This window comes from Onychomys torridus, chromosome 5 (assembly GCF_903995425.1).
Source record: "Onychomys torridus chromosome 5, mOncTor1.1, whole genome shotgun sequence".
In the NCBI taxonomy this organism is placed as follows: Eukaryota; Metazoa; Chordata; class Mammalia; order Rodentia; family Cricetidae; genus Onychomys; species Onychomys torridus.
The window spans coordinates 97,409,508-97,437,007 of NC_050447.1; the positions used below are offsets into that span (position 1 = coordinate 97,409,508).

General features: G+C 45.4%; 1 protein-coding gene and 4 non-coding genes across 5 annotated transcripts in view; 1 reads left to right on the forward strand and 4 right to left on the reverse strand.

Annotated features, from left to right (window-relative positions):
* Window positions 1-12,673: 12,673 nt before the first annotated feature.
* Trnav-cac lies at window positions 12,674-12,746 on the reverse strand. The gene has a single exon. It is a non-coding gene; the product is annotated as a tRNA-Val (tRNA).
* Window positions 12,747-13,366: 620 nt separating this feature from the next.
* Window positions 13,367-13,439, reverse strand: Trnar-acg. Its single transcript has one exon. It is a non-coding gene; the product is annotated as a tRNA-Arg (tRNA).
* A 2,478-nt stretch (window positions 13,440-15,917) lies between these two features.
* Window positions 15,918-15,991, forward strand: Trnat-agu. Its single transcript has one exon. It is a non-coding gene; the product is annotated as a tRNA-Thr (tRNA).
* Window positions 15,992-19,414: 3,423 nt separating this feature from the next.
* Trnal-cag lies at window positions 19,415-19,497 on the reverse strand. The gene has a single exon. It is a non-coding gene; the product is annotated as a tRNA-Leu (tRNA).
* Window positions 19,498-23,027: 3,530 nt separating this feature from the next.
* Window positions 23,028-27,500, reverse strand: part of LOC118584638 (butyrophilin subfamily 1 member A1-like) — an 8,988-nt gene continuing 4,515 nt past the window's right edge. The window contains exons 4-7 of the mRNA XM_036188901.1: window positions 26,490-26,639; window positions 25,959-25,979; window positions 25,844-25,870; window positions 23,028-25,432 (exon numbers count right to left, since the gene is read on the reverse strand). Of these exons, the coding sequence (XP_036044794.1) occupies window positions 24,768-25,432; window positions 25,844-25,870; window positions 25,959-25,979; window positions 26,490-26,639 (863 nt within the window). The 3' untranslated portion in view covers window positions 23,028-24,767. The remainder of the gene's footprint in view (window positions 25,433-25,843; window positions 25,871-25,958; window positions 25,980-26,489; window positions 26,640-27,500) is intronic.

The window sequence follows — 27,500 nt, forward strand, 5'->3', positions numbered from 1 at the left end:
CCACCTGGCGGTGCTCGGTGGCTGCCTTGCTCCTTTTTGACATCTCGATATAGTTCAACACAAGACAGTATTTTCAATCCACCCAACAGAGACGTTTTCTGTGGGTTTCATGTTTGCTTTTAAAAGCCCAACGAAATCTGAACAAGTTGGTGGAACCGAAATGAAGAAGGTGAAATATCGTATGTAAGAAAGTGTTTCCTGAGCTGGGTGAGGTGTTCCGTAACTCCAGAACCGCAAGGGAAGAGAAGAAAGGAGTCCTGAGAGGCAGGATCATTGCCTCCTCTTTGAGGACAGTTTGGGTTAGAAAACGAAGCTAAAAGTGTGGGATTGTGGCTTGGTACTCGCGGAACAGCCCGGGGTGACTTCCGCCTGTACCGCTGACGGACAGTACGGCCTGGTCCGCGGAGGGCATGGGGGTGCGGACGGGGGACAGGACGCGGAGATCACTGAAACACCGGTGCTGGGATTGGCGGAAGGTAAAGCTGGGAGCCTGTGCACGGGGACCAGACGCCAGGTGGGGATTAGGCTTTCGGCCGAGGAAAGCTCTCCTTCCCCAGGCTCACTCCTCCGTCCCCATCAGCCCTCACACCCTCACTTCTACGGCTGACGCAGCTGCGTCCGGAAACGCACTCTCTGGTCACTGCGGCTCTACGAACGCTCGCCCCTTCAGGCCAGCCCTTTGTCTGATTGTTTGTTGTTTGTTTGGAATCACTGCCAGAGGTCACATGGCCAAGAGTGGCGGCGTTAATTTCTCTTTCCTTTGGTTTCTGTAGGCACGATTTCGAGGAGTTTCAAAATCAGTTTTCCAAAGTAAATATTCAGAAGCTGGTAACGTTGAGGCAGAGCCATGTCGTCTTTAATGGTCTTAAATTCACTGTGTTGACGAGGGTGATCCCTAAATCATGATCTTCCTGTCTTCTTTCAGAAATATTCCACCACCTTCGGCTAGAAGTTGATATATGTATGGTTTCAGACTAGAGAAGTCTTTGCAAAAAGAGAAAAGAAGTCATTGCTCTTTCCTTCTGGACTTACGGAGTGCCGAGTATCAGGTTCAGCTCCAAGTCCTAGACAGGACCCTGGTCACCACCAGAGGGGTGGGCTAGACCTTGCCAGAGGCCTGTCGCATATGAGAATAGCAGAGGAGGCCCCTACGCAATAAGCAAAGGACAACTGTCTCTTTTCCTGAAAGTTCATCAAAAGAGACTTCCTCTTGTGAGCTTAATATTTATTTTTAAAAACTCAATACAATCCGAGCAAGATAAATAAAAATTGAAAGGGAGAAGGTGAGACATTCTAGAGCTGAGTTGGAGGCCTGCCTGGGCTGCTTCATGAACACCAGGCCAGTCAGAGCTAGAAAACAAGACCCTTTAAATATGAATAAACAAAGGAATAAACAAATAGGAAAAGGAAAGAAAAGAAAAAGAAACACACATCCTAAAACCTGATCCTATGTCCCTGAGCTGTACAAGGCGCCAACTCAGGCCTTTCCGAGGTCTTTAGAGCACCACACAGGCCTTTCCGGGGTCTTTATACACACACAGGCCTTTCCGGAGCCTTTAGATCACCACACAGGCCTTTCCAGAGCCTTTAGATCACCACACAGGCCTTTCCAGAGCCTTTAGATCACCACACAGGCCTTTCCCGAGCCTTTAGATCACCACACAGGCTTCCCGAGCCTTTAGATCACCACACAGGCCTTTCCCGAGCCTTTAGATCACCACACAGGCCTTTCCCGAGCCTTTAGATCACCACACAGGCCTTTCCGGAGCCTTTAGATCACCACACAGGCCTTTCCGGAGCCTTTAGATCACCACACAGGCCTTTCCCGAGCCTTTAGATCACCACACAGGCCTTTCCCGAGCCTTTAGATCACCACACAGGCCTTTCCGGAGCCTTTTAGATCACCAACACAGGCCTTTCCCGAGCCTTTAGATCACCACACAGGCCTTTCCCGAGCCTTTAGATCACCACACAGGCCTTTCCCGAGCCTTTAGATCACCACACAGGCCTTTCCCGAGCCTTTAGATCACCACACAGGCCTTTCCCGAGCCTTTAGATCACCACACAGGCCTTTCCCCGAAGCCTTTAGATCACCACACAGGCCTTTCCCGAGCCTTTAGATCACCACACAGGCCTTTCCGAGCCTTTAGATCACCACACAGGCTTTCCCGAGCCTTTAGATCACCACACAGGCCTTTCCCGAGCCTTTAGATCACCACACAGGCCTTTCCCGGAGCCTTTAGATCACCACCACAGGCCTTTCCGGAGCCTTTAGATCACCACACAGGGCCTTTCCCGAGCCTTTAGATCACCACACAGGCCTTTCCGGAGCCTTTAGATCACCACACAGGCCTTTCCGGAGCCTTTAGATCACCACACAGGCCTTTCCCGAGCCTTTAGATCACCACACAGGCCTTTCCCGAGCCTTTAGATCACCACACAGGCCTTTCCGGAGCCTTTAGATCACCACACAGGCCTTTCCCGAGCCTTTAGATCACCACACAGGCCTTTCCCGGAGCCTTTAGATCACCACACAGGCCTTTCCGGAGCCTTTAGATCACCACACAGGCCTTTCCAGAGTCTTTAGACACACACACAGGCCTTTCTAGGGTCTTTAGAGCATCAAACAGGCCTTTCGGGGTCTTCAGACACACACAGGCCTTTCCGGGGTCTTTAGACCACCCTTAATATTTGCTTTTCTCTTTTGCTTTTCAATACAGGCAGGATTAACAAAAAGAGGATGACTTTCTGTGGAAAGAAGCTCCTTCCACATAAGAGATTTTAAATCTCAGATGCTAAAACTGTGTTCCTATCTTGCTGAACTATTATTCCTCTCATAGACTTGACCTGGTGTACTCACCACTGCCCGGATTCTTTCTCCTTGCTGACAGAGACTGCCCAGTCTGGCCAATATTTATCTTTTAAATACGAAGAGAAGTGTAGGTGTGGAACAGGATCAGAAGGTTAGCCCATCCCCAAGGCACAGATCCATCTGCTGCGTGACCATACTCAAGGTAGGAGGTCTTCAGCAGGAGCAAAGTTTGGGTTTCCAGTAACATTGATTGGTAAAATCCAACACCCCTTCATGATTAAGGTCTTGGAGCCATCAGGAATACAGGGAACATACCTAAACATAATAAAGGCAGTTTACAGCAAGCCAAGGGCCAACATCAAATTAAATGGAGAGAAACTCAAAGCAATACCACTAAAATCAGGAACAAGACAAGGCTGTCCACTCTCCCTGTACTTATTCAATATAGTACTTGAAGTTCTAGCCAGAGCAATAAGACAACAAAAGGAGATTAAGGGGATACAAATTGGAAAGGAAGAAGTCAAGCTTTCCCTATTTGCAGATGACATGATAGTATACATGAATGACCCCAAAAATTCAACCAAGGAACTGATATAGCTTATTAACACCTTCAGCAACATAGCAGGATTCAAGATCAACTCAAAAAAAATCAGTAACCCTCCTATATACAATAGACAAACAGGCTGAGAAGGAAATCAGAGATACATCACCCTTTACAATAGCCACAAATGATATAAAATACCTTGAGGTTACTCTAACTAAGCAAGTGAAGGGCCTATATGACAAGAACTTTAAGTCCCTGAAAAAAGAAATTGAAGAAGATATCAGAAAATGGAAAGATCTCCCATGCTCATGGATAGGCAGGATTAACATAGTAAAAATGGCGATCTTACCAAAAGCAATCTACAGATTCAATGCAATCCCCATCAAAATACCAATACCATTCTTCACAGACCTGGAAAGAATAATACTCAGCTTCATGTGGAAAAATAAAAAACCCAGGATAGCCAAAAGAATCCTGTACAATAAAACAACCCCTGGAGGCATCATGATCCCCGACCTCAAGCTCTACTATAGAGCTACAATAATAAAAACAGTTTGGTACTGGCATAAAAATCGACATGTGGACCAATGGAATTGAATTGAAGACCCTGACATTAACTTGCACACCTATGAACATATAATTTTTGACAAAGAAGCCAAAACTGTACAATGGAAAAAAGAAAGCATCTTCAACAAATGGTGCTGGCATAACTGGATGTCAACGTGTAGAAAGCTGCAAATAGATCCATATCTGTCACCGTGCACAAAACTTAAGTCCAAGTGAATCAAAGACCTCAACATAAATCCAGTTACTCTGAACCTGATAGAAGAGAAAGTAGGAAGTAGTCTTGAACGCATTGGCATAGGAGATCACTTCCTAAATATAACACCAGTAGCCCAGACACTGAGAGAAACAATCAATCAATGGGACCTCTTGAAACTAAGAAGCTTTTGTAGAGCAAAGGACATGGTCAACAAGACAAAGCGACAGCCTACAGAATGGGAAAAGGTCTTCACCAACTCCACATCTGACAGAGGGCTGATATCCAAAATATATAAAGAACTCAAGAAATTAGACATCAAAATGCCCAACAGTCCAATTAAGAAGTGGGCTATAGAACTAAACAGAGAATTCTCAACAGAGAAAGCTCAAATGGCTGAAACACATTTAAGGAATTGCTCAACATCCCTAATTATCCGGGAAATGCAAATCAAAATGACTCTGAGATACCACCTTACACCTGTCAGAATGGCTAAGATCAAAAACACTGAAGACAGCTTATGCTGGAGGGGATGTGGAGCAAGGGGAACTCTCCTCCACTGCTGGTGGGAATGCAAGCTTGTACAGCCACTTTGGAAATCAATATGGTGCTTCCTTAGAAAATTGGGAATCCATCTCCCCCAAGACCCAGCTGTAGCACTCTTGGGCATATACCCAAGGAATGCTCAATCATACCACAAGGGCATTTGCTCAGCTATGTTCATATCATCATTGTGTAATAGCCAGAACCTGGAAACAACCTAGATGCCCTTCAACTGAAGAATGGATAAAGAAAATGTGGTACATATACACAATGGGGTACTACTCAGCAGAGAAAAACAATGACATCATGAAATTTGCAGGCAAATGGATGGATCTAGAAAAAAATCATCCTGAGTGAGGTAACCCAGACTCAAAAAGACAAACATGGGATATACTCACTCATAGGAGGATACTAGATGTAAAACAAAGATGACTAGACTGCTACTCACAACTCCAGGGACACTACCTAGAAAACAGGACCCTAAGCAAGACACAGGGATCGCCCAATGACATAGAAATGGATGAGATCTACATGAACAACCTGGATGTGAGTGGGGTAATGAAGGGCAAGGTTCGAGGGAAAGAGAGCTTAGGGGAGCAGGAGATCCCAGCTGGATCAAGAACAGAAAGGGAGAACAAGGAATAACAGACCGTGATAAATGAAGACCACATGAGTACAGGAAGAAGCAAAATGCTTGAGAGGCCCCCAGAAATCCACAATGATACCTCCACTGTAGACTACTGGCAATGGTCAAGAGAAATTCTGAACTGACCTAGTCTGGTGATAGGATGGCCAAACATCCTAACTGTCATGCTGGAACTCTCATCCAATAACTGATGGAAGTAGATACAGAGATCCTTGGCCAGGCCCCAGACGGAGCTCCAAGAGTCCAATTGGCAAGAAAGAGAAGGGATTGTATGAGACAGTAGAATAGCTTGAACTGTTTGGGAGGCACGCAGGCAGTGGGACCCAGACCTGTCCTTAGTGCATGAGCTGGCTGTTTGGAACCTCGAGCTTATGTGGGGACACTTTGCTCAGGCTGGAAGGAGGGGACTGGACCTGCCTGTACTGAATCCACCAGGTTAAATTGAATCCCCAGGGGAGTCTTGGCCCTGGAGGAGATGGGAATGGAGGGGAGGGGAGGGGGGGAAGGTGCGGGGGAGGGAGGCGGGAGGGGGAGGACGGGGGGGAACCCATGGCTGATATGTAAAATTAAAACACAAATATCCGTATGAAAAATAAAATTTGAGAAAAAAAAAAAAAGACTTTTTAAAAATAGTGATTTTTGACAGCAGGGTCCCTAACAGCGTGTGCCATTTTACTTGGTATCCGAGGGTCATTCTCCTTCTGGGGCTGAACTGTGGAAGCTTCGTGAGTTTTTAAGCAGGATTGTTCCAGCCATTGCCAGCATCTGCTTCCTAGTGTCCCTCTGGGTAGCTCTTCTCCCGTCTGTCTGTCCAGGGGCCTATTGTGGCCTGTGGCTCAGACGCCTCCCCTTCATCCCTTTGCTTTTCCCTTAGCATGGAGGGGGCGGTAAGTGGCCCGTAGCTTGCCAGTCATGGATGCCTTCTTTCTCACACCACTCCTGGGAATTCTTCAACAAGACACGAAACACATGAACCACCAAGCAATCAGCACGTTTAACACTTAAAAATAAAAGTATACTAAAGCTAGTGACTCGTGGATGGCAAGTAAAATACGAAGAAAAGAAGATGCTCTGCCTCCCAGGCCTCTAAGATATGAGCAAGCGCCCACTGTCAAGACTGGGAGCGCCGCCCACCACCAAGCCTTCACCCCTGATGCTCTATGCCCCAAAGTAAGAGTCAAATAAATCATCCTTCCCTTAAGTTGCTCCTTCTCAGGTATGTGGTTACTGTAATAAGCAAAGTAGCTAGTAATTCATAAGCTAGCATTATATTTCCTGGAGGCATTTTTAAAAATTAGATTCAGTTTGTCAATTTATATTCTTTTTTATTAAAGTTTTTTTAGTGAGAGATTTTATTTTATTTTTTATTATTAATAAATTTTATATTCATTTTACATACCAACCACAGATCCCCTTCTCTTCCCTCCTCCTGCACACCCAACCTTCTCTCTCAACCCACCCCCCATTCCTACCTCCTCCAAGGCCAGGTCTCCCATGGGGAGTCAGCAGAGCCTGGTACATTCAGTTGAGGCAGGTCCAAGTCCCTCCCCCTGCACCAAGGCTGTGTAAGGTGTCCCACCATAGGCACTGGACTCTAAAAAACCCACTCATGCACCAGGGACGGATCCTGATCCCACTGCCAGGGGACCCCTTAAGCAGATCAAGCTACATAACTGTCTCACCTATGCAGAGGGCCTATTCCAGCACCATGGGGGCCCCACAACTATTGGTCCACAGTTACAGGTTCCCATTAGTTTGGTTTGGTTGTCTCTGTACGTTTCCCCATCATGATCTCAATGTCCCTTGCTCATAGAATCCCTCTTCTCTGTCATCGACGGGACTCCTGGAGCTCGGCCAGCTGCTTGGCTGTGGATCTCTGCATCTGCTTCCTTCAGTTACTGGATGAAGGCTCTATGATGACAGTTAGGGTTTTCACCAATCTGATTACCGGAGTAGGCCCAGTTCAGGCACCTTCTTGACTATTGCCAGTAGTTTAAGGTGGGGTCATCCTTGTAGATTCCTGGGAACTTTCCTAGCACCCTGTTTGCCCCAGCCAGCGGGGTTTCAACAGGGATGACCCACCTGTAGGAGAGAATGAAAGGGATGGAGGACACAAAAGACAACAGCAAGACAGGATTCTGATCAAGCTGCAAATTTTATTTTCCTCAGCAAGGCTTATATAAGCACAGGAGGGGGAAGAGGCAGGAAGGAGGGAAGGGGGAAGAGATGTGCAGAACATGGAAGGGATGCAGGGCGTGCAACTGCAGGATGTTGGCTAAGGTCAAGGCCCATTTGTTCTGTTGCTAGGCTACCTGACTGTGGAATGTTCTTTATGTTCGGTTGTCATGACACCTAACTAAGGAATTTTCTCTTATCTTCGGGGGCCTCTGGTTAGTAAACAGGTGTTACTGCTCTGGGGAAGGGCAGTGTGTGTATGACTTGTTCTCTGGCCTAGCTAGCACTTTTCCATGGTTTGGTCCCTGACATCTTGGTCCCTGACACCTGTTTCTCCCTATCCCCACGATGTCTCCATATATCATGGTATCTCTTTCCTCACTCTCCCACTCTGTCCCTATTCCAGCTCGAAATCTCGTTCCCTCATGTTCTCAATCCCTATCCCCTATCCTCCATTACCCACCTCACCCCCAGTTTGCTCATGGAGATCTTATCTATTCCCCTTCCCAGGGCCATACATGCATTCCTTTTAGGGTCCTCCTTATTAGCTAGCTTCTCTGAAGCTGTGGGTTGCAGTATGGTTATCCTTTGCTTTACATCTAGTATCCACTTTTGAGTGAATACATACCAAGTTTGTCCTTCTGAGTCTGGGTTACCTCACTTAGAATGATATTCTCTATTCCCATCCACTTGCCTGCAAATTTCATGATGTCATTGTTTTTCTCTGCTGAGTAGTACTCCATTGTGTATATGTACCACATTTCTTTATCCATTCTTCGGTTGAGGGGCACCTATGTTGTTTCCAGGTTCTGGCTATTATGAATAATGTTGCTATGAACATAGGTGACATATAACTAACAAAGGTTTAGAATCCAGAATATATAAAAACTTCTGTAGATCCATGAAAAGGGCACAAAATGTAAATTTAGAAGAAAAAAAAACCAACTATGGCCCAAAGTGTTAAGTACTACTTAGACAAATGAATAGAGAATATATGATAAAGGAAACACATATATGAGCTACAGGATATAGCTTCTTACCCACTAAACTGATGAAAATTAAGTTGCCTGACAATATGAAGGGTTCAGTAGATGTGGAACAATCAAACCATATACACAACTGCTGGAGGGTTATGTGTGAAATCAGTATATATTTGGAAAACAATGCTGCTTTATGTAAAGCAATTTTTGAAGAGGGAGGGAGAGAAGGAGGGGAGGGAGGGAGGGAGGGAGGGAGGGAGGGAGGGAGGGAGGAAGGAAGGAAGGAAGGAAGGAAGGAAGGAAGGAAGGAAGGGAAAGATATGAAACAGAGATCTGAATGTCAATGACTGCTCTGTGAATCGCTTTAACAGCAGCTGCTGTATAATGGTTGACAGAGTCCATAGTCCATCCACATTGAGTAAATCCTCTTGTCAACCCTGGATTTTAGAGGCTAGACAGATGGCTCTTCCAGAAAACCTGAGTTTGGTTCCTGTAACTTTAGCTTGGTGGTATTTGAAACCCTCTTTGACCTCGGCATGCACGCACACATTCATACACATAAATTCAACCAATAAGAATTAAAACCGAAGCCGGGCGGTGGTGGCTCATGACTTTAATCCCAGCACTTGGGAGGCAGAGGCAGGCGGATCTATTTGGTCAACAAAGTAGATGCCAGAAGTGCCAGGGCTGTTACACAGAGAAACCCGACTCAAAAAACCACACACACACACACACACACACACACACACACACACACACACACACGAATTAAAACCGAAGTGCTTGGAGGCACCTTGCATATCTTCAACCCCGGCACCCAGCACTGGAGAGGTAAGGTAGGCTACAAAGTGTCTCAGAAAACGAAACAACAAAACCTGTCTTAGGGGGAAAGTGATACATGGGAACTTTTTGCTTACATTTTCTGTGAACTTAAATCATCTCTAAAAATGTCTAGTAATATCAAACAGGCAGTTTAGGAACTATTTGATTAATAATAAGACATAAAATTATTAAAATACTTGTTCATACGTGTTGAGAAAAGGTCGTTATGGCCTAGCAGATAATTCTTCATGTGATTTTATGAACTTTAGAACTACACAGTCAGTGAAAAATACAAAACTGACTTTTAGAGATATGAGAAAGGCCACACATTATTTAGACAGATAATCATTTCACTAAGACTTATCAACCACTTTTAAAGTCTTAGGACTAAAACAATTCTTTTGTCTTTCTTTCTTTTCTTTTTCTTTTTTTAGAGAAATTAGAACAAACTGGAGACGGGCCATCAGCACACAGACTCTACCTAGCTGTGCTGGAAAACACTTTGACTCCAAACCTTAAAATACCCTGTGGAGTCTGCGCTCACCTCATTCATACAGTCCAGAACTTCCACTGAACTTCTACAGGAAACAGTCCTCCCCTGGAGCGGAACATCAGGGTGTGCTCGGAGTGTAACACAGGGGAGTGCAGAGCTGGGCTCAGTGGGAGGAGCTTCCCCTTCTCAGGGGTTTCAGCAAGGATCTGGATCTTTTGTCCAGGTTCCCCCAAACTCCCCTAAAGGTCTCGGTGTTCAACTGTTAGAGCTTGGTTTTGGCAGCTCCCTGCTGAAGCTGATTATTGGCTGTTGTTTGCCTTGGTCCCGAGCCTGTGAGCAGAGAGCAGCCTCTGTTGAGGTGGAGTTAAGTACACATTTATTTTTACCGTGACTTGTTCAGGACCACATTTTACAAAATGCCTTGTTTCCTTTACTATTGTTTTGGAAAGGAAAGTTTATTAAAATTGTTTTAGTTTGAATATAGAATAGTTTTATTCATTATGGCTTTATTTTGGAAAACTCCTGAGTTTTGATTCAAATGTTTGCCAACACCTTCCAAAGTAAGGTGATAGAGACAGTTGTTGAGATGGATGGACTTCGCACATTTCTGGGGTATTCACGTTTGAAGATTCCTTATTAATGAATGTCTTTGATTTAAATCTAAGCAAAAACTGCGACATTATTCTTTATACATTTTCATTATATACTGTTAACAAGCTTAGTTGCAAACAAATAAAATACTTGTTATTTGTTTACCTTGAAAAAAAAGATAAATGCTTCAAGAACATTTGAATCACTCACTTACATTCACTTGTAAAGAACTGGGCTTTTCTCCTCCAAGTTCCTTATTTAACTTCTGTTTGTTTGTTTGGTTTGGTTTTTCAGACAGGGTTTCTCTGTGTAGCCCTGGCTGTGCTGGATCTCGCACTGTAGACCAGCCTGGCTTCAAACTCACAGAAATCCACCTGCCTCTGCCTCCTGGGTGCTAGGATTAAAGGCATGAGCCACCACACCTAGCTCCAATTTAACTTAATCTCTCTCCTCCCCCACCCCCACTTTCTTCAAAGCCAAGGTCAGACTTGTGCTAGGCAAGAGATACATTCCCACTCAAATTGCTAATTCCACATTATTTTATAACATAGAACAGTGTTCCCCCTCACCAGTTACAAGGAAGAAGGAATAAGAATATTAACTTTATCCTTCTTTTGAAATAGTGTCTCATTCAGCAGCCCAGGCTAGCTTCAAAGGTGATCCTCCTGCCTCAGCTTTCCCAGTGCTGGGATTAAAGGCATAAACTACCACAGTCCATTGGATATACTTTTTAATCTAAGAAAATTTGCATTTTTCATCTGGAAAAAAAAGACTTGTGAAGTTTACATGAACTGGCAGACATAGCTTTAGCCAAGTGAAATAAAAAGCAATAGTATCTTCTACAATAAACACATGTGAATGACAAATGAGGACACGGGCATGTGCTACAATTTCTTTGTTGCTGTTGTTGAGGAAATGTGACTTCCGTTCTTGGATAAGTGGAAATGTAATGAGTTGAATTGTACACCGATATGCTACAATCCTAACCCAAAGGTTAGGATCCCAGAATGTGACTGTGGGTGTCCGTCCTCAGTTTGGATATGGGTCTTTAAATCATAAAGATGGTAAAATGTGGTCACTCGGTGGTCTCTCATCCAATCTTAGCTGTGTACTCATAGGAAGAGATTAGAATACAAAAAACATAGACTGCGAGATGGTTTTGTGAGGACATGGTGGAAAACTGCCTGTCTACACAAAAAAATCTCAGAAGAGGTGAAGCCTGCTGACACCTAGTCCGTGGATTTTTGCCCCCAGGACTGAGACCCGTTTCTCTTGTTAGAGGCACCAGTTTGATGGAATGTTGCTATGGCAGCCTTAGGACTACTAAAGAGGCAACAGTGAGAGCTAATGACATATCTCGGATTAGGCTCATTTTGAGGTGAACAGTTTTTGTTTTGTTTTCCCACAGCAAGCCTGGCTGAGGTGCCCAGGGACTAAACCCCGTCCTCTCCAACACTCATTCCCACCAAATCTCCAGCAAACGCGTTCAACAATCATTTTAGCAGTAACTTTTTGCTTCCCTGATGGTTGCTGAACTGGATTTCTGGGAGTTCTAGGTAGTTCTAGTCTCTCTCCATCCCTGAGATCTCTGCACCCTCGCGGGGTTCTTTTGATCTTTTTCTTAACTTGGGGATCTGCCTTTACTTTTGGTTTGTTTTAGACAGCCTCACTCTGTAGCCCAGGGTTGGTTGCCTTGCACTCACAGCAATCCTCCTGCCTCAACCTTCCAAGCGTCTGCGGTTACTGGTGTGAGCCTTCACGCCCAGCTTTCTTTTTGACTAGGTGAGGGGGACGACATGTAGGGAGACTGGGTCCTGCAGTCCCCTCGGAACGGAACCGGCAGGGATGGGCTCGGCAGCGCCTAGGGCAGCCCGCCAAACGCCCCTCGCTCTTCTCTGTCTTCCCGGGCATCGGGCCTGCGACGGCCTTTTCCCGATTCTGCCTTCACGAGAGCATTTGTGGGAACGCCGAGGCTTCTTTTACTGTCCTCGCGGAGGTCCGCACGCGGAGGCTGCCACGCACTCACCTGAGTCGGGAGAAGGGGCGATCCTGGGCGGTGGGCTACCCAGCCGCGCGGGGACCGGAAGGAGCCCCGAATGCGCTTCCGGCAGCTAGTGTGGACACGGAGAAGGGGTCCTAACTCATTGAAAGGGGCATATATAGGCTTGGGTGTGGGAAATAGGGCCTGCCCAGTGCAATAGATTCAAGCTGCACACTGGTGGGGGGGGGGGGGGGGGGGGGGGAGACTATAATAGAGGAAAATTATTTAGAATCAGTTCCATTCTAGTATTAAAAGTAAGGACCGTATGTTTCCGCCCGGTTTCGAACCGGGGACCTTTCGCGTGTGAGGCGAACGTGATAACCACTACACTACGGAAACCAGGTTGTTAAGGGGCCCTCGCCTTGAAGTGTTCTCTCGGTGTTATTCGCTTCTGCGGCTGTGTTTGGTGATTTGTTAAGGTGTCCCACGTGTTTTAAACCCGAGAAACAGGGAGAAACACAAAGATCGCGCGCGTCCCGTAGCCCGGACCTGAAACCAAATTCTATTCTACAAATGACTGAATAGAAAAGAATTAAACAGAAGCTTCAATAATCTCTCCAAAATACCCTTGTTATTAAAATTAACTGCTCTGAACGGATTTTAATGGCTTAAGAGGTTACTTAAAAATCATCCTACAGCCAAAATGGACTAGCCAGGCAGCCCGGCCAGGAGATCACCGCTCCACAGATACGGTGGTGGCGCCACCGCATGGTCAGACGCGGAATTTGGTCTACAAAGAAGCGATGAGCTTTAAGGGAGGTTGTGGGAGGAGGCTTGCTGTGAATTCCAACAGACTGGGTTACAGGGTGAAAAAAACTCAAAAAGAAAAACAACAATAAAAATTATGATCTCAGTGTGACCTTCTTGCTTTTTTTATTTTGTTTTGTTACAATCTCAGACGTGTATGGATTTTCTTCATTGAATTTCCGAGAGGGCAAGAAAAAACACACAGCGCATTCCGAGCCAGCCAGGAGTCGAACCTGGAATCTTCTGATCCGTAGTCAGACGCGTTATCCATTGCGCCACTGGCCCTGCACACGTGGCTCTTGGGTGGGGCAGAGGACTAGTTACGCTGTTCTCCATACTTAACATTGTCCTGCCCTCCTGGTCTAGGTTTAGTTTAGGAGAGACCATTATCTTTAGTCCCTCCTAGATTTGCTTTTGCCCCACCTACTCCCCCCCTGCCCCCCCAAAAGGTAGTGAGAGGTGTCCCCAGTGTCGCTTTTCTATTCACGCTCACATTCATTCAATCAATACTGCTGGATGCATGGGAGATAAAATAGTGAAGAAAACGGATCCTCCCGTGCCCTCTAAAAAATAACAAGACAGTTCTGATAAAGACAGTAAAGCTCTAAACAAAAGTGTGATGGATATGGAGGAGAAATAATACAAGTAAGGAAAATGGAACATGTCACAGTGTGCCCTGATGCCCCCGACCCCAAATATTTAACAAACAAGATGGCAATAGGCACTGCCCAGTATGATGCCTTTCCAGGGCCTGTCAATGCTGGATAGTTTCTAAGCAAGAATTATTTTCATATGTGTGTTTCAATCTTTCTATATGTTTGAAAAGGCATCTCTATCCATGCACTGTAAATAAATCAAGGGCTGTTAAACAGAATTGAATTGTTTGATGTCCAGACTATACATGTTGAGATTAGAAAACTATTTAGGTTTGGTCATACAGTTTCAACAACTCTTAACATAAGCACAGGCGACTGTTTTTAGACTTAAGCATTAAGGGAAGCCTACTTAACTTAAAGCTTTCTCCTAAAAAACATGGCTCTTTCTCATCAGGTTTTCTACACATACCCCTAAGGTAATTTGGTGCTTTTTTCCCCCACTCCATCTCAGAATGATATTATTATATATAAAGAAAAAAAGATTTCAAAAAGAAACCAATTATGTTGAAATGTCACCAACACAAAGTCAAAGGAGCTCACGGTCACACTTCCAGCATTGAGGAGGTGGAGACAGGAGGGTGGAGACAGAGATCCTAGAGCATCTCTGAAAGCTATCAAGTGTGTCCAGAATAGCTTTAACCCAGATGACTGGATGCTCTGTCCACATGCCTTGTCCTTTTGTTTTTAAACTATACAAACTCCCTTCATTTTGCAAAATGTCAAGGCCTTTCCTGGCTGTCTCAATTTACTGAACCATGTCCACAGCAAGGTATTGGGTGAATCTTATTTGGGTCGTGTGTGTGTGTGTGTGTGTGTGTGTGTGTGTGTGAGAGTGAGAGAGAGAGAGAGAGAGAGAGAGAGAGAGAGATCCAGCTTCCAATTAGTGACTGTATTAGGCAGAGAAACCAAATCCAGAAGAATACATTATTAACTGCCTTACATGATTGACATGATTAAAACTTCTGCAGCCTGTCTGCTGAGTAGCCTGGGCTCTAAGTGAACCCACTATGTCCAGCAGCATCAGTATTTAAGTACATAACTGGGAATTGCAGCTTGGCCAAGCTGACACTATGATGAACTCGTACCCTCTGTGTCTCAATATACTGTCCTCTGGTTTTGCTACAAAACGTAAGGAAAGCTGCTGTCTGCCTCTCTTCTTTTCTTTAACGTGAGCAGCATGAGACACAGAGTTCTGTCCTGTCTCCACTCTCAGATGTGAAAGAAACAGATGCTTATTTCTTCAAGTCCATAGATCATAAATAGAGTTCATAGTTCATGAATCATCTAATGAAAGTAAGAACCCTAGTACTCACAGACCTCCACTGTCCCCCACCTTTGTCATCTAACGGCTGGCTGTCTTACAGTGTGACAAATCCTTCAACTATCAAGTTTAGAACTATTGAAATGCTGACCTTTTATCAAATCAGACTCTTTGGACAAGCATAAGGCTTTCCCTCCAGATCTGTTGAACACGGCCTCTCCTTTATGCCTTTCCAAGAATGGGCTGTTGATATGGAGTCTTAAAATTTTAAGACTTGTGTCTGGATTTCTTATCGTCAATTTTAGAACCAAGAAGGAGGTAGATGATACCTAAATTTACAGAAGAGCGGGGGAAGGTGGAGACACTTAAAGAATGATCAAAATCTTAAATTTGAATTTAACTTACAAATCATAAAATAAAAAAAGCTTGCTTGCTGCATGGACCGTTTGGGGGTTGGGAACATAAGTGTAACATACACACACACACACACACACACACACACACACACACACGTACCTACGTACGTACGTTTTGAGCGCCCCGCCTATTCGCTTTTCTCTCGGTGGTACTTTTGTCCGCGTGTTGATGAGCTACAGAGGACTTGCCCTTCGAGATAGCTTCCTTCTTGCTCATCTAGCCCGCACCCGTACTTCTCCCAACTCACCCGGACCAGGACTCAGTCTTCTCGCAGCTGAGCAGTTTCTTATGTCTTTGACTTGTAGCTGAGACCATTTTTAAGATTTGAGGAACTGCCTGGGCCATCTTCAATAAAAAGCTGGTGAAAACATACAACAAAAGCAAGGTTCATTCCTTTTCTTTGTTGATTTGAGGGCCAGGACGCGTGCGGGCTCCGTGGCTTAGCTGGTTAAAGCGCCTGTCTAGTAAACAGGAGATCCTGGGTTCGAATCCCAGCGGGGCCTTTTTGTGGTTTTTCCGATATTCGGTGAAACTATGGTCTGTTCAAGTGTAAAGTCAAAGTCATCTTCATGCATCGCACGCACTTCACAGAAGTATTTATGCAGATTGGGAAGTGCATTCTAATTAAAAAGAAATTAATAATAACAAAAGCTAAGGTTATTTCTTTAAGAACAAATTTAGGCATTTCTTAGTGATGTCATCGTGCCCCTAAACCCCCAAGCAAACGCAAAAGTTACCAGGGAAAGCAGACAGAAAACAAGAACTACAGGACCTCTGGCTATTCTATTTTCTTTCTCAGGAATCTTGAATGGGTGTACTCTCACAGTCTCCCCCAAATGGTTTGTTTTTTTTGTTTTGTTTTGTTTTGTTTTTAATTTGTTTATTTATTTTTTAAAGCCAGTTTTGAAATGATTGATAAATCTGTTGTGGAAAGCCCCATAGCACCTCTGAAAACCATATAAATAAGCCATGATTCATTTCAAATCTGTATTGTGACCGGAGCTTATTGGAAAGCAGCATCTGAAAACCTGTCCAGGAAACCATCTCTATGGTCACTTGTCAACAGAGTGAGTGACACTCTGAACCATGGAGACCTGAAGAAGATGTAGGAGTGGGGAGCCTTCCCCCAAATTTTGCAGTATGAAGAAATTGAGAAATCTGAAAAAAGAAAGAAATGTACTTCTACTGTTGGCTGAGTGTCCTCACCAAGACCAGGGAAAGAGGAGTTCACTGAGGAGCTGCCAGCCTTACTCACTGCCCAAGATCCAGCTCCCAGCATCTGGCACAGAAATTCCATAAGCTTGGCTCTATTGGTTTTGTGGAAACAGAGCATCCTGATACTCTGAGGGACAGCTGAGGAGGTAATTACACTTCCTGACCTCCACTGTGTAGTAAGCAGCAGTGGCTTCGAGAAGGCAAATTCTCTGATTTGTTAGATTTTTCTCTCTGCCCACAAACTCCTTTTCTCCATCCTCAGAGTAAAGGCTACCCTCCAGTTACAACATACCGCTGTCTCTTCCTCTCACCAAACCTGCCTGGTCTGCCCCAGGCAGACTGCAGAAACAGCATCCAGGTACCCCAGGCTGAGTGCGGCAGAAACTGAGCATTTGGGTACCATTTTTATATAGCAGGTCTAATACAAAGCTCAGAGGCATGGGATGTTAAGATCACAAAATGTTCTTCCAGGGCCTGCCCCACTTGGCCAGTTCATCCAAACAGCCTACCTTTACTTTAAGACTATATTTGGCTTTTTTTTTTTTTCTCACTAATTGCCAATAGAACTAACTGCCTGCCAGTTCTGATCTTAAAAACTTTACCTAGTTACTGCTGCCAGGCGCTCATCACAGCAGGGTGAGTTCCCACCAGCTCTTGCTCCAGAGGAAGTACAAGGTAGTTTCTTCTGAACAGAATGTGAGTAACCATGGCCTTGGATCATGGACTCAGGTTTCCCTGAATTTTGTGAAAGTGGACATGAACATTTTATAGTCACAGGACAGTGGTAGCAAAAGTTATTAACCAATGTACTTACCATAGACACCTTAGTGGGCATCAGGGAAACCGATTACAGCAAGGTGGAGGGATCTCTGCTACAGATTTCAAGTGTCATCTGATGTCATTCTTAGCTTTGGGGTTGATGAAAGCTAATGCTCTCCTAATTTAGTGCATTCACTGGTCAGTACAGAAAGTGGTTGATAAATGGTTGTTAAGGGCACTAAAGATAGCCCACATTCATTGTGGTGCTTAATCTTTAGTATGTCCGCTCCCCAAACCACAGAGGACTAACCACAATCTTCAACACAAGTATGTGACCTTTTTTGGGTGAACTTCAGTTCACACACTGCCAATGACCTTTCTGTTGTAACAATGTATATGGATTTCTCTGTCCTAAGAGAACTACCAGCATTTTCTCTATTCTCAGACTTACCAAAAGCTACCCTGGCCTGTTCGTGTATATCATGTTTTACATTTCAGTCTTTAAATATGATGATTTAGTTTTTGCAAATTTGACAGACACTAGGAACCTCAACTGAAGAATTGCCTCTAGAAGACCAGCTTGTGGGCATGGTTAATTAATGCTGATGTGGGAGTGCCTGTCATATTGTGGGCAGTGCCACTCCTGGGTAGATGTTTTGGGGACCAAGGCAGTAAGCATCGCTCCTCTGTGGTCTCTGCTTCAGTTTCTGTCTCCAGGTTTCGGCACTGACTTCCCTTGATGGTAAATTGTATGTAATCACTAAACTGAAATAAACCCTTTCCTTCCCAGGTTGGTTTTGGTCAGCATTTTATCGGAGCAACAGAAGCTAACTTAGAACAGTCCTTATTTCCAAATATCCCAAATAAAATTCTTTTCTTAGAGGTTCTTTTCAATGTTTTGTTTAACTTTGACTGGCGGTGGTATCTAGTAACAGCTGGATTGCCTGAGCCTCCTGAGTGATGTACAAGGTCTTCTGTATCTCAGACTGGCTGAGGATGACCTTGAACCTCTGATCTTCCAGCCTTCGCCTCTGGGGAACTTACAGGTGTACACCACCATGCCCTGTCTTTGTACCAATTTATTACAAATTTGTTTGCTCCTCGGGGCTGAACATGTCCTGTTCACTTGCATCTGTAGAGACCAGCTCATGCTCGACCATCAGCTATGTGATGGTTAATTTTAAATGTCAGTTGGAGCAGCCGTGGGGTCTCCAGGGTTCTGGGACTTCTCTAACTCAACTCAGTAGATTGCCCTCCTAGTGTGGATGGACTTGATTCAGCTTGGGGTGGGTGAGGGGATGGTGAGGCGTGGTGAGGGTGGGGAGCTGCTTGATCTGACTGGCCACAGCCTCTGCTCTCTAGATTTTCAGCCCTTCATTCCTGGACTGAACCATGCCACCTGCCTTCCTTGTTTCTAGCTTACAAACAGCAGATCATGATACTTCTCAGCCTCAATAGCTGCGAGCCATGCCTTTATGATAAATCTCTGTGTATTTGCCTTTCTGTCTTCTTGTATCCCAGTAGATAGATGTTAATAGGTAGATAGATGATAGGTACATAGATGTATGGACGGATGGACGGACAGATAGGCAGGCAGGCAGACAGACACATACATACCAGTTCTGTATCTTCGAAGGATCTTAATGAGTATAAGTGTATATATAATTATATCAAATACAAAACTAGAAGCCTCACCCCCCCAAAAAAAAAAATCAGACCAGTGAGATGAGATGACTTAGCCAGTAAGAGTACAGGCATCAGTGATGATAACAAGTCATGAATTAAGAATTAACATTCACTAAATTTTCTTGTGAAATACTAAAAGAGCTATCTCGTAAGTACACAGTGCTTCTACTGTAAAGATAGACTAAGAAAGAAAAATAAAGTGTTTACTAAAGAAGGAAAAGAAAAAAAACAATATCAAAGTGAATGAACTATGAAAATATTCAGTTTGTCAGGAGTGGGATTCGAACCCACGCCTCCAGGGGAGACTGCGACCTGAACGCAGCGCCTTAGACCGCTCGGCCATCCTGACTTGCTTGTCGACGCCGTTCAGCTTACTGTTCTATCTTTTCAAAAATGCTATTCGCCACTGGGCCTTCCTGCGCTCGAGGTTTGAGAACGTTTCAGCTTTAAACTGTACTCGCTGTAGCTAGGTGAACTACCTCCGGCAGCGACAAAGATTAGCAGGTCGGAACCCTCCGTCGTCTGGCCGGCGCGGAACGCGGGTCCGGCTGCAGCCTGGCCTGCCCCGGGTCCTCCGCGGGAAGCCGGTCGGTGCTCAGCCGCCCGCCACTCCCGGCCTGGGGCTTCGGCACACTTGCTCCTCCAGGGCCCTCGGGCAGGCGATCTCCCCGCAGGCACACCCAGAGGCTGAGAGTCCGACCTGAGCGCCGCTGCGTGCACTGGCTAAAGGCAACAGCTTCTCCTAGACAAAAACAAAAGCGAAAACCAGAAATCGTTTCTCTCCTAAAGCCACCCAATGTACCTTATAGCAATCCTCGACAACAGCGGATTTTCCAAACGCAACTCAAGACCGGAGGCGACCGACTGTCGGTCTCAGCCGTGGGTATATCGTCCCTGGAATCTCACTGGAAGTTCAGACAGCTGTAGGTCCAGCCAGCTAACTGCCCGAAGGACCGCAGACAAGTCGTTCTGGCTCTGTGGGCTTTAGAACTAACTGTCCCACCCCACTCCACCGCCACCCTTGGTTTTAGTTTTGGAGATTTAGGAGTCTCATTGTGTAGTCCGAACCGGCCTCAGCTTCCGGAGCGCTGGGCTCCAGGCTCGAATCATCGTGTCTAGTCTAGAAATTCCTTTTTTCTTTCTTCTTTCTTTCCTTATTTTGGGACAGCTTTTAGTGTTTAAATTCCATGACGAAACACTGTTTAATCCCTTACACTGTGAGTAAAATGTCCAGTTCTCAATATCCAGGTAGATACAGGCCTACCCAGAGCGACTGAGTCTGAACTTCGCGGTTTAGAATACGGTTAGGAACAATGTGTCACATACTTGACAACTGCTGAGAAATTTTACAAAAGTATGTGAGGCAACAGGTATGGTTTGTAACTTCATTCAGTTTTTTCACAATGTTCCTCATATCAGAACATTTTGTACAACATAAATATAATCCTGACTTGTGGGTTTCAAACAAGTTTAGGGGATAACGCTCCACATTATGTGGCTAACAGGCCCTCCACATACATGATTGTGAGAACCATGGCTTAAATTAAATACAGTATTTCTGGAATTCTTAGAGAAACTCTCCCAGCATTACCAGAAATTAGGGAAAGCTCGTAGGTGATACTTTTGGCAACCCTTTAGGATAACAATTTTCTCCTGACCAATTAAATCAGAATGTCCGGGAGTGCCACCTGATGAGAGGATTTTTAAATTTAGTATTACTGTTGTTGACAGAAACGCTCTATGTCACCCTGGCTGATGACTGGTTCTTTAAGGGGCCATCATTCCCTGAAGGAACTCCGTATGCATCCAGATTTAAGAACAGGGTTTCAGGGCTAAGTTCTAGTGAAAGCCTGAATCTTTTAAGGATGAGGGTGTAGGCACATTTATAACAATGTTCAAGATAGTGTGGAACAGGATTCTGGTCCAAATTATGCTTTTGTTTTGTTTTGAGATGAAGTCTTATACAGCTCAGGCTGGATTTTAACTGTAGCTCAGGAAGTTGTTGAATTCTCGATTCTCCTGCCTCCACCTTCCAAGTCATAGAATTTAAACACTAAAAGCTGTCCCAAAGTAAGGAAAGAAAGAAGAAAGAAATCTCACTCAAGTGCTGGGATTACAGAGATGTATGCTACTACAGCCAGCTTAGCTTGGTTCTTTTTCGACACTGTTGTTCCTGTAAAAATAAGATAACTTTGTTGGTTAGTAACCCTCCTCATCAGTTAGTCAGGGTGTGACATACAGAGGCTGGAACGAACGGGAGCACCGAGGATCAGCACATGGTGCTCCCTAAGTGTCTAACGACTATTTAGTACACCCACAGACCACTTTCCTTGAATACAGTGAGGCAAAGGGAAGCAGAGGAAGAGCTGATTGAAATCTGAGAGATCTTGTCTCTGCCCTCTCCCCGCCCCTTTTTTGATAGGGCCTTAAAACTTACTGTGTAGCTCAAATTGCCATTGAATCTGCGGTCCTCCTAACTCAGTCTCCAGAGTGCTGATATTACAAGCATGTTCCACCATATCCAGTTCTGAGACCCCTTTTCTTTCTAATCTCAGAGACGCAGTTCCATATATTCTGTGTGAGATTTTACAGATACGTATTAGGATACATATCACACATTAAACACAGTAATGCAAATGTCTACTTTTCCTAGGTATTTAACATGTTAAATTATGTGTAGTCATGTATTTAGCATGTGTATGTGTATATGTGTATGGGTGAACATGCTGTATGACAAACATGTGGATATCTGAGGAAAATTCATTCCACCATTGTGGGTCACTGGGATTGAACTCAGGTCTGATCAAGCTCATCGAGCAAGTGTCTTTATCTGGTAAGTCAAATCACCTGCCCCCACTGCATTTTTAAAAGGATGTTTGGACTATGTTTTCTGTGAATTTCTCCAAGTAAAACTGGAACACAAATGAGCACATGTATCTATACTGAGATAGTGTGCTGCTATACAGGCTAGGCTGACCTTTGAAGTGACTGTGTAGTCCAGGCTGCCTTCAAATACCACAGTCCTCTTGCCTCTGTCTTCTGGGAATGCAGGCACATGTCACCATGCTTAACTTAAATTAATTCTTTAAAGCATAGATAAAGTAGACTTTCCTCCCAGGAGTACAGTATAAGACAAGCTGTACAGGGTGGCTAGTGTTTGAGAAAAAGAAGAGAAGAAAGGAGGACACTGGGTGCTGTGAGGTGATGGAGCAAAGAGCAACGGTTTGAATGTGTTCCCCAACTTTCATGTGTTTGGATATTTTTGCTTTTTGAGACAGGGTTTACTCTATGTAACAGCCCTAGCTGTCCTGGAACTCACTCTGTAGACCAGGCTGGCCTCAAACTCACAGAGATCCGCCTGGCTCTGCCTCCTGAGTGCTGGCATTAAAGGTGTGTGCACCACCACTGCCTAGTCCTTGTTTGGAGATTTAATTGAGTCATGGGGGCGGGGGTGGGGGCGGGGTGCAGTGCTAGGGATGGAACACTAGGCTGGCGCATGGCACGCCAAAGCTCTGCTGGGAGCTGTACCCTCTTGGTGCATCTGAGCAAGGGATGAGGTTTACTCACCAACACAATTACCTTAACAGGAATAGAAATGAAGTTACCCCTGAAACAAGGCTGAGAGCAGGAGGCTTTCAGCACAGTGGCCTTTGTGAAGGTAGTCTGATCCCCATGAGTAGCTCCCAGCCGTGCCAGTTGTGGTGAATCTGTCCTGAAGGCTTGGGCCTGGGATCATACAGATCAGCACTGCTGAAGCAGGCAGTGTGTTCCCAGGCAGCTTTCAGTCCCTTTCACTTTACCCAAGTTTCTCTCCTTCAGATGAACAAAGGAAAGTCCAGAAGCTGCCTTCAGCAATCAGACCTTATTTATTTGTTTGTTTGTTTGTTTATTAGACAAAATCCATGGGCAACTTCCATTTTTGGAAGCTGGAAAAAGTACAGTAGAAACAGAGGAGCTTGGAGACACACAGGTCATCGGCAAAACAAACCCCAGCAAGCAGAGGGCACGGGAGCAGACACAAATAGGAGCAAACTGTCCTGCTTGTTGAGCATCCTGGTGAGACTCTGGGGCTCCTAATGCAAAACAGAATCAGGAAGGCTTAGCAGACTACCTTAAGCAACAGCACAGTGTGGAGAAGAATGGCAGCAGAAGGGAACTGAAGGTGCCCGTGAGGTGGGGGGACATTGCAGTGAAGGCCGAGGGAGCGTGCAGCTGAGATTGGCAAAAATAAACGGTGTTGCCTGAGCAGGCTGAATCAAAACTGGCGGATTTGCCAGGTATGGTGGACATGGCTGCAGTTCCAGCACTTGGAAGGTGGAGGCAGGAGGATCAGGAATCCAAGATCAGTCTGAGCCATGTAGAAAACCTCTATCTCCACACACACACACACACACACACACACACACACACACACACACACCTACCTAATGGAGTCAGTAAAGTGAGGTTGGATTGACCTACGGGGCAGGGAAAAGGAGAACACAGAAGGAAGAGCAGGCCTGACACATGCGGATATAAACCTGACGGGTTTGCTGGAACTTTTCTTCTCTGTTATAACCCTGTCTGTTCTGTAGTCGGCCTATGTCTCCTTCTCCTGCTCATCTCCACTCCTTTCTGTCCCTGCCCGGCTTGCTCACAGCTCTGCTTCCAAACAGGCAGGGCCAGTCTCTTCCATCCTCTAGAACATGCCTTAGAAAATTTTAGATACAGTGTTCAAGACACATCCTGGAAGGGAGGACAAAAGACCTTGGGAGCCAGGGGACAGAGAGATGGCTGAGAAACGCTCTCTTTGGGACACTTGCATCATGATCTCAAAGGTACTGTAGTTTCCAGAATTAGGCCTGCACAAAACTGGCCCGGTCAACAGTTAGCCATGATAGGGGCCCTATCCTTCCCAGCTGAACTAGTGGGTGCTGATCGACTGTGGGAGAGGGGAAATCATTGTACTCAGGTATACCTGTCCTCTTGAGCCCACCAAACTTCAGTGGATAACTACCAATCCATGTGTCCCAGGATAGCCCTGGTTAAACTCAGTGTGTCAGCAAGAAGGGGACATTGATGAGGGGAGGGGAGGGAAGTAAGACAGAACAGAGGAGCGTGAGAGTAATTAGAATGCATTAGATATGTGTATGAAGTTGTCAAAACATTTAATTGATACGAAATGTTGAGATGTAGTCCTGAAAACCCTAGAGACAGGACAAGTATACCTAACTGGACCACATTCCCTTCATCTGTTTCTGTCTTGTCTTTTCTAAATTTCTCTATGGGCTTTTTAGCCTAAGATCTTTCCTTTCCCAGCATGCTGTGCTTTGGTTTTGTTTTTCTCTTGCCTAAAATCTGTTGTTCCACATATTTCTATTCCAAATGTTGCTGCCACAATTTCATGCCAACCTAATTGCCTCTTGGTCCCTCGGGTGATTTGCCAAGCCCTCCTGTGTAGGCTCTGATCTGAAGGGATATGGGCACCTGAAATAGTTTAGGAATCTCCTCTCAATCTCCCCAATATTGGTACAGAAACACGTTAGGACCTCCCAGGAAGAAACAGGAGTCTAGGAAACGGGCACCTGCAGCTTCGGAGTGTGAGGGAGATCAAAGGGAATTGTGGAGCTGGAAGAGCCATTAATGTGCCGCTTGGCTAGGTGAGAAAGATATCAGTTTAGAATGGAGAGTATCCACTTCTCCGGAAGCAGGGCCTTCCCCTAGCGGAGACAAGGGAACGGTGTCCTGGACATCAGCAATGACTGTGATTTTCTCAGGTCCATTGCCAGCTGGACAGATGGTCAGGGGCTTTTTACCGCAGGACCACAGGCAAAAGAAGGGGCGGAGGGGGCCAGAGAAAGAGGTGCTGGGGAAAGTATAGATAAGCGATCCGTCACTCATGTTGTAGAAGGAAATGTCCCCTGATTCATAGTCCAGGAAAACCCCAACCCGGCGAGGAGGTCCTGCTAACCGGAGAGGGGTCCGGAGTGGGGTGAGGGCCCAGTACCCATTTCCATATAACTCCACAGCCCAGAACCCATTATCAGGAGTCATGGGATCAAACCCTTTCTTCACCACATTCTCCCTACACACACCAATGGCCCAGTCAGTTCTATCTCCCACCTCCACCTCCCAGTAATGACTCCCTGAAGTGAAGGTCTCTCGGCCTAACACACAGGGCCAGGAGTCAAATCTCTCTGGTCTATCAGGCAGGATCTGACGCGAATCTTCCAAGCGAACTGATTTTGAATCTTCATATAGAAAGAGATGAGGGTGGGCTGTGTCTGGATCCAGAGTCACGTCAACTGGAGGCAAAGAGAGAGAGTGCATCAGCAAATGCAAGATGGTACTTGGCCTATGTCTCCTTCCCAAATACATGGAGCAGAGTTGTAGGGGCTGTTGGATTCCTGTAGCGGGAAAGTTGTCTGGCCACTCACTTGCTATCCTTCTCTCCAGACCCATCTCTCACTACGGAATGACTTAAGAACTGACTGCCTAATAGGATGTTGTCAAAGGAGCTTTCCCGCTGGCCATCTTCTGTGGTCCTCTGGATGCCTCACGGGAAGTGCTGAGGCCAGTCACTGCCACTGTCCCCCTTTGCAGCCTACCACTAACTAAAGAAGATGTTTGAGTGTTCTTGTGGTCAAGCCTCCCTCCCAGGTCTTTGACTCCCGAGATAAGGCTTCAGAGGCAGTGAGGAGCTCAGAACCACTGACCTTCATGCAGTGCGGTCTTTTTGCATCCTGCAATGTGAAGAAAGAGAGACTGTCAGTGGTGTGTGAACAGACAGGAGGAGAACATCTGGGGGTTGAAAACAAGAAGACAACTTACTGAGTTCTTCCAGAAGTCTCTCTGGAAAACAAACAAAAGTATTTCAGTGGCTTTTTATAACAGGCAAGCGGAAGGTGGAAGACCAGAATGAGAAGCACACAAAGAGACACTGTTTAATCCACCACCGTGTCCCTCCCAGTGACAGAAACAGTGCCAGTAAACCAGGAACAGAAAGGCTGCCAGCAAAAACAGAGTCTTTCCAAGAAGCCATCTGGAAGTTCCTCCTGGCTTAGGACTAGACCTTAATCATAAGAGTCTTCCTGGGAAATGGGCTTAGAGTTGGCCAGAGGGCCTGAAGCTGGGCTGTGAGAGAACATAAGGTATAAAATAACAAAGAGCTGGTTTTGACCCTGCCTATGTCACATGCAATTTTCTTCACACTAGATACCTGTAATTTTAGAAGGCTCATAACTGCTTCCAATTTCAGAATTCTAAAATCCAGCATTTTCCTGCTGGAAGTCACAGGACAGGCCTGACTCCCACCTTCCCTGGAAGCTGTAACATGAAGCCCTTGTGGGCACTGTGACTTACCTTTAGAGCCAAATTCACTCTTCCGCTCTCTGGCTCTTTCCTTGTATAGTCTCCAAGTGAAAAATATGGACGCAATGGTGAGAAATCCTAGGGCCAGTATGACGGAAGCCACAGCTACTATCCAAGGAGTCAGCCTTGGTACAAAGGGAGCTAAACAAACAAATAAACCAACGAAAACAGGCTCAAGAAAGACATTGTTTGGGAAACTGAATAATTTCAGCTTCTCTGTTAGTGTCAAGGGGAGATTAAGATGGGGATGCCCTCGAAAGCTTCCCACCTCCCACAGCAGATTACTCCTTCATGCTGAGCGGTTCAGAGATTTGACCCTGGGCAGAGGTGAGCACTGAGAGCCATCTAGGGCCAGAATGTGGGAAAGAAAAATCTAATGGGCCACTCGGTGTTACAGAAACCCCTTGCTAACCACCACCGAGGTAGTGGAGGTAAAGGAAGAAGAGGAGTGACCACATGCCTGACAGAATAGGACTTGTTGGCCAATCAAGAAGGAATAATTCCTGCTAAGCCAGAGGTGATAATTAGGGAGTGATGAGAGAGCTTGCTTTCTGAAGGAACATGGCAGCCTATCCAGATGTCCGTGTGGGAGAGCAAGGGAGGAGAGGTTCAGGGAGGGCAAGTCAAATCCGAAAAGCAATTTAGTCTCTACTAAGGAGAAGGGTCCAGTCAAGAAGAACCCCAGGGACAAAGTTTCTCTGTCTCACTCATTTATCCTAAAATTAAGCTCTGGGATTTTCTTTCTTTCTTTCTTTCTTTCTTTCTTTCTTTCTTTCTTTCTTTCTTTCTTTCTTTCTGTCTCCCTCCCTCCCTCCCTCCCTCCCTCCCTCTCTTTCTCTCTCTTTCTTTTTTTCTTTCTTTTTCTTTCCATTTTTCTTTATTAAGAAATTTTCTACTCACTCCGCATACCACCCACAGATTCCACCTCCTCCCTCCTCCCAACCCCCAGCCCTCTCTCCCAAGCCATACCGCACCCCCACATCCCCTAAACCAAGGTCTCCC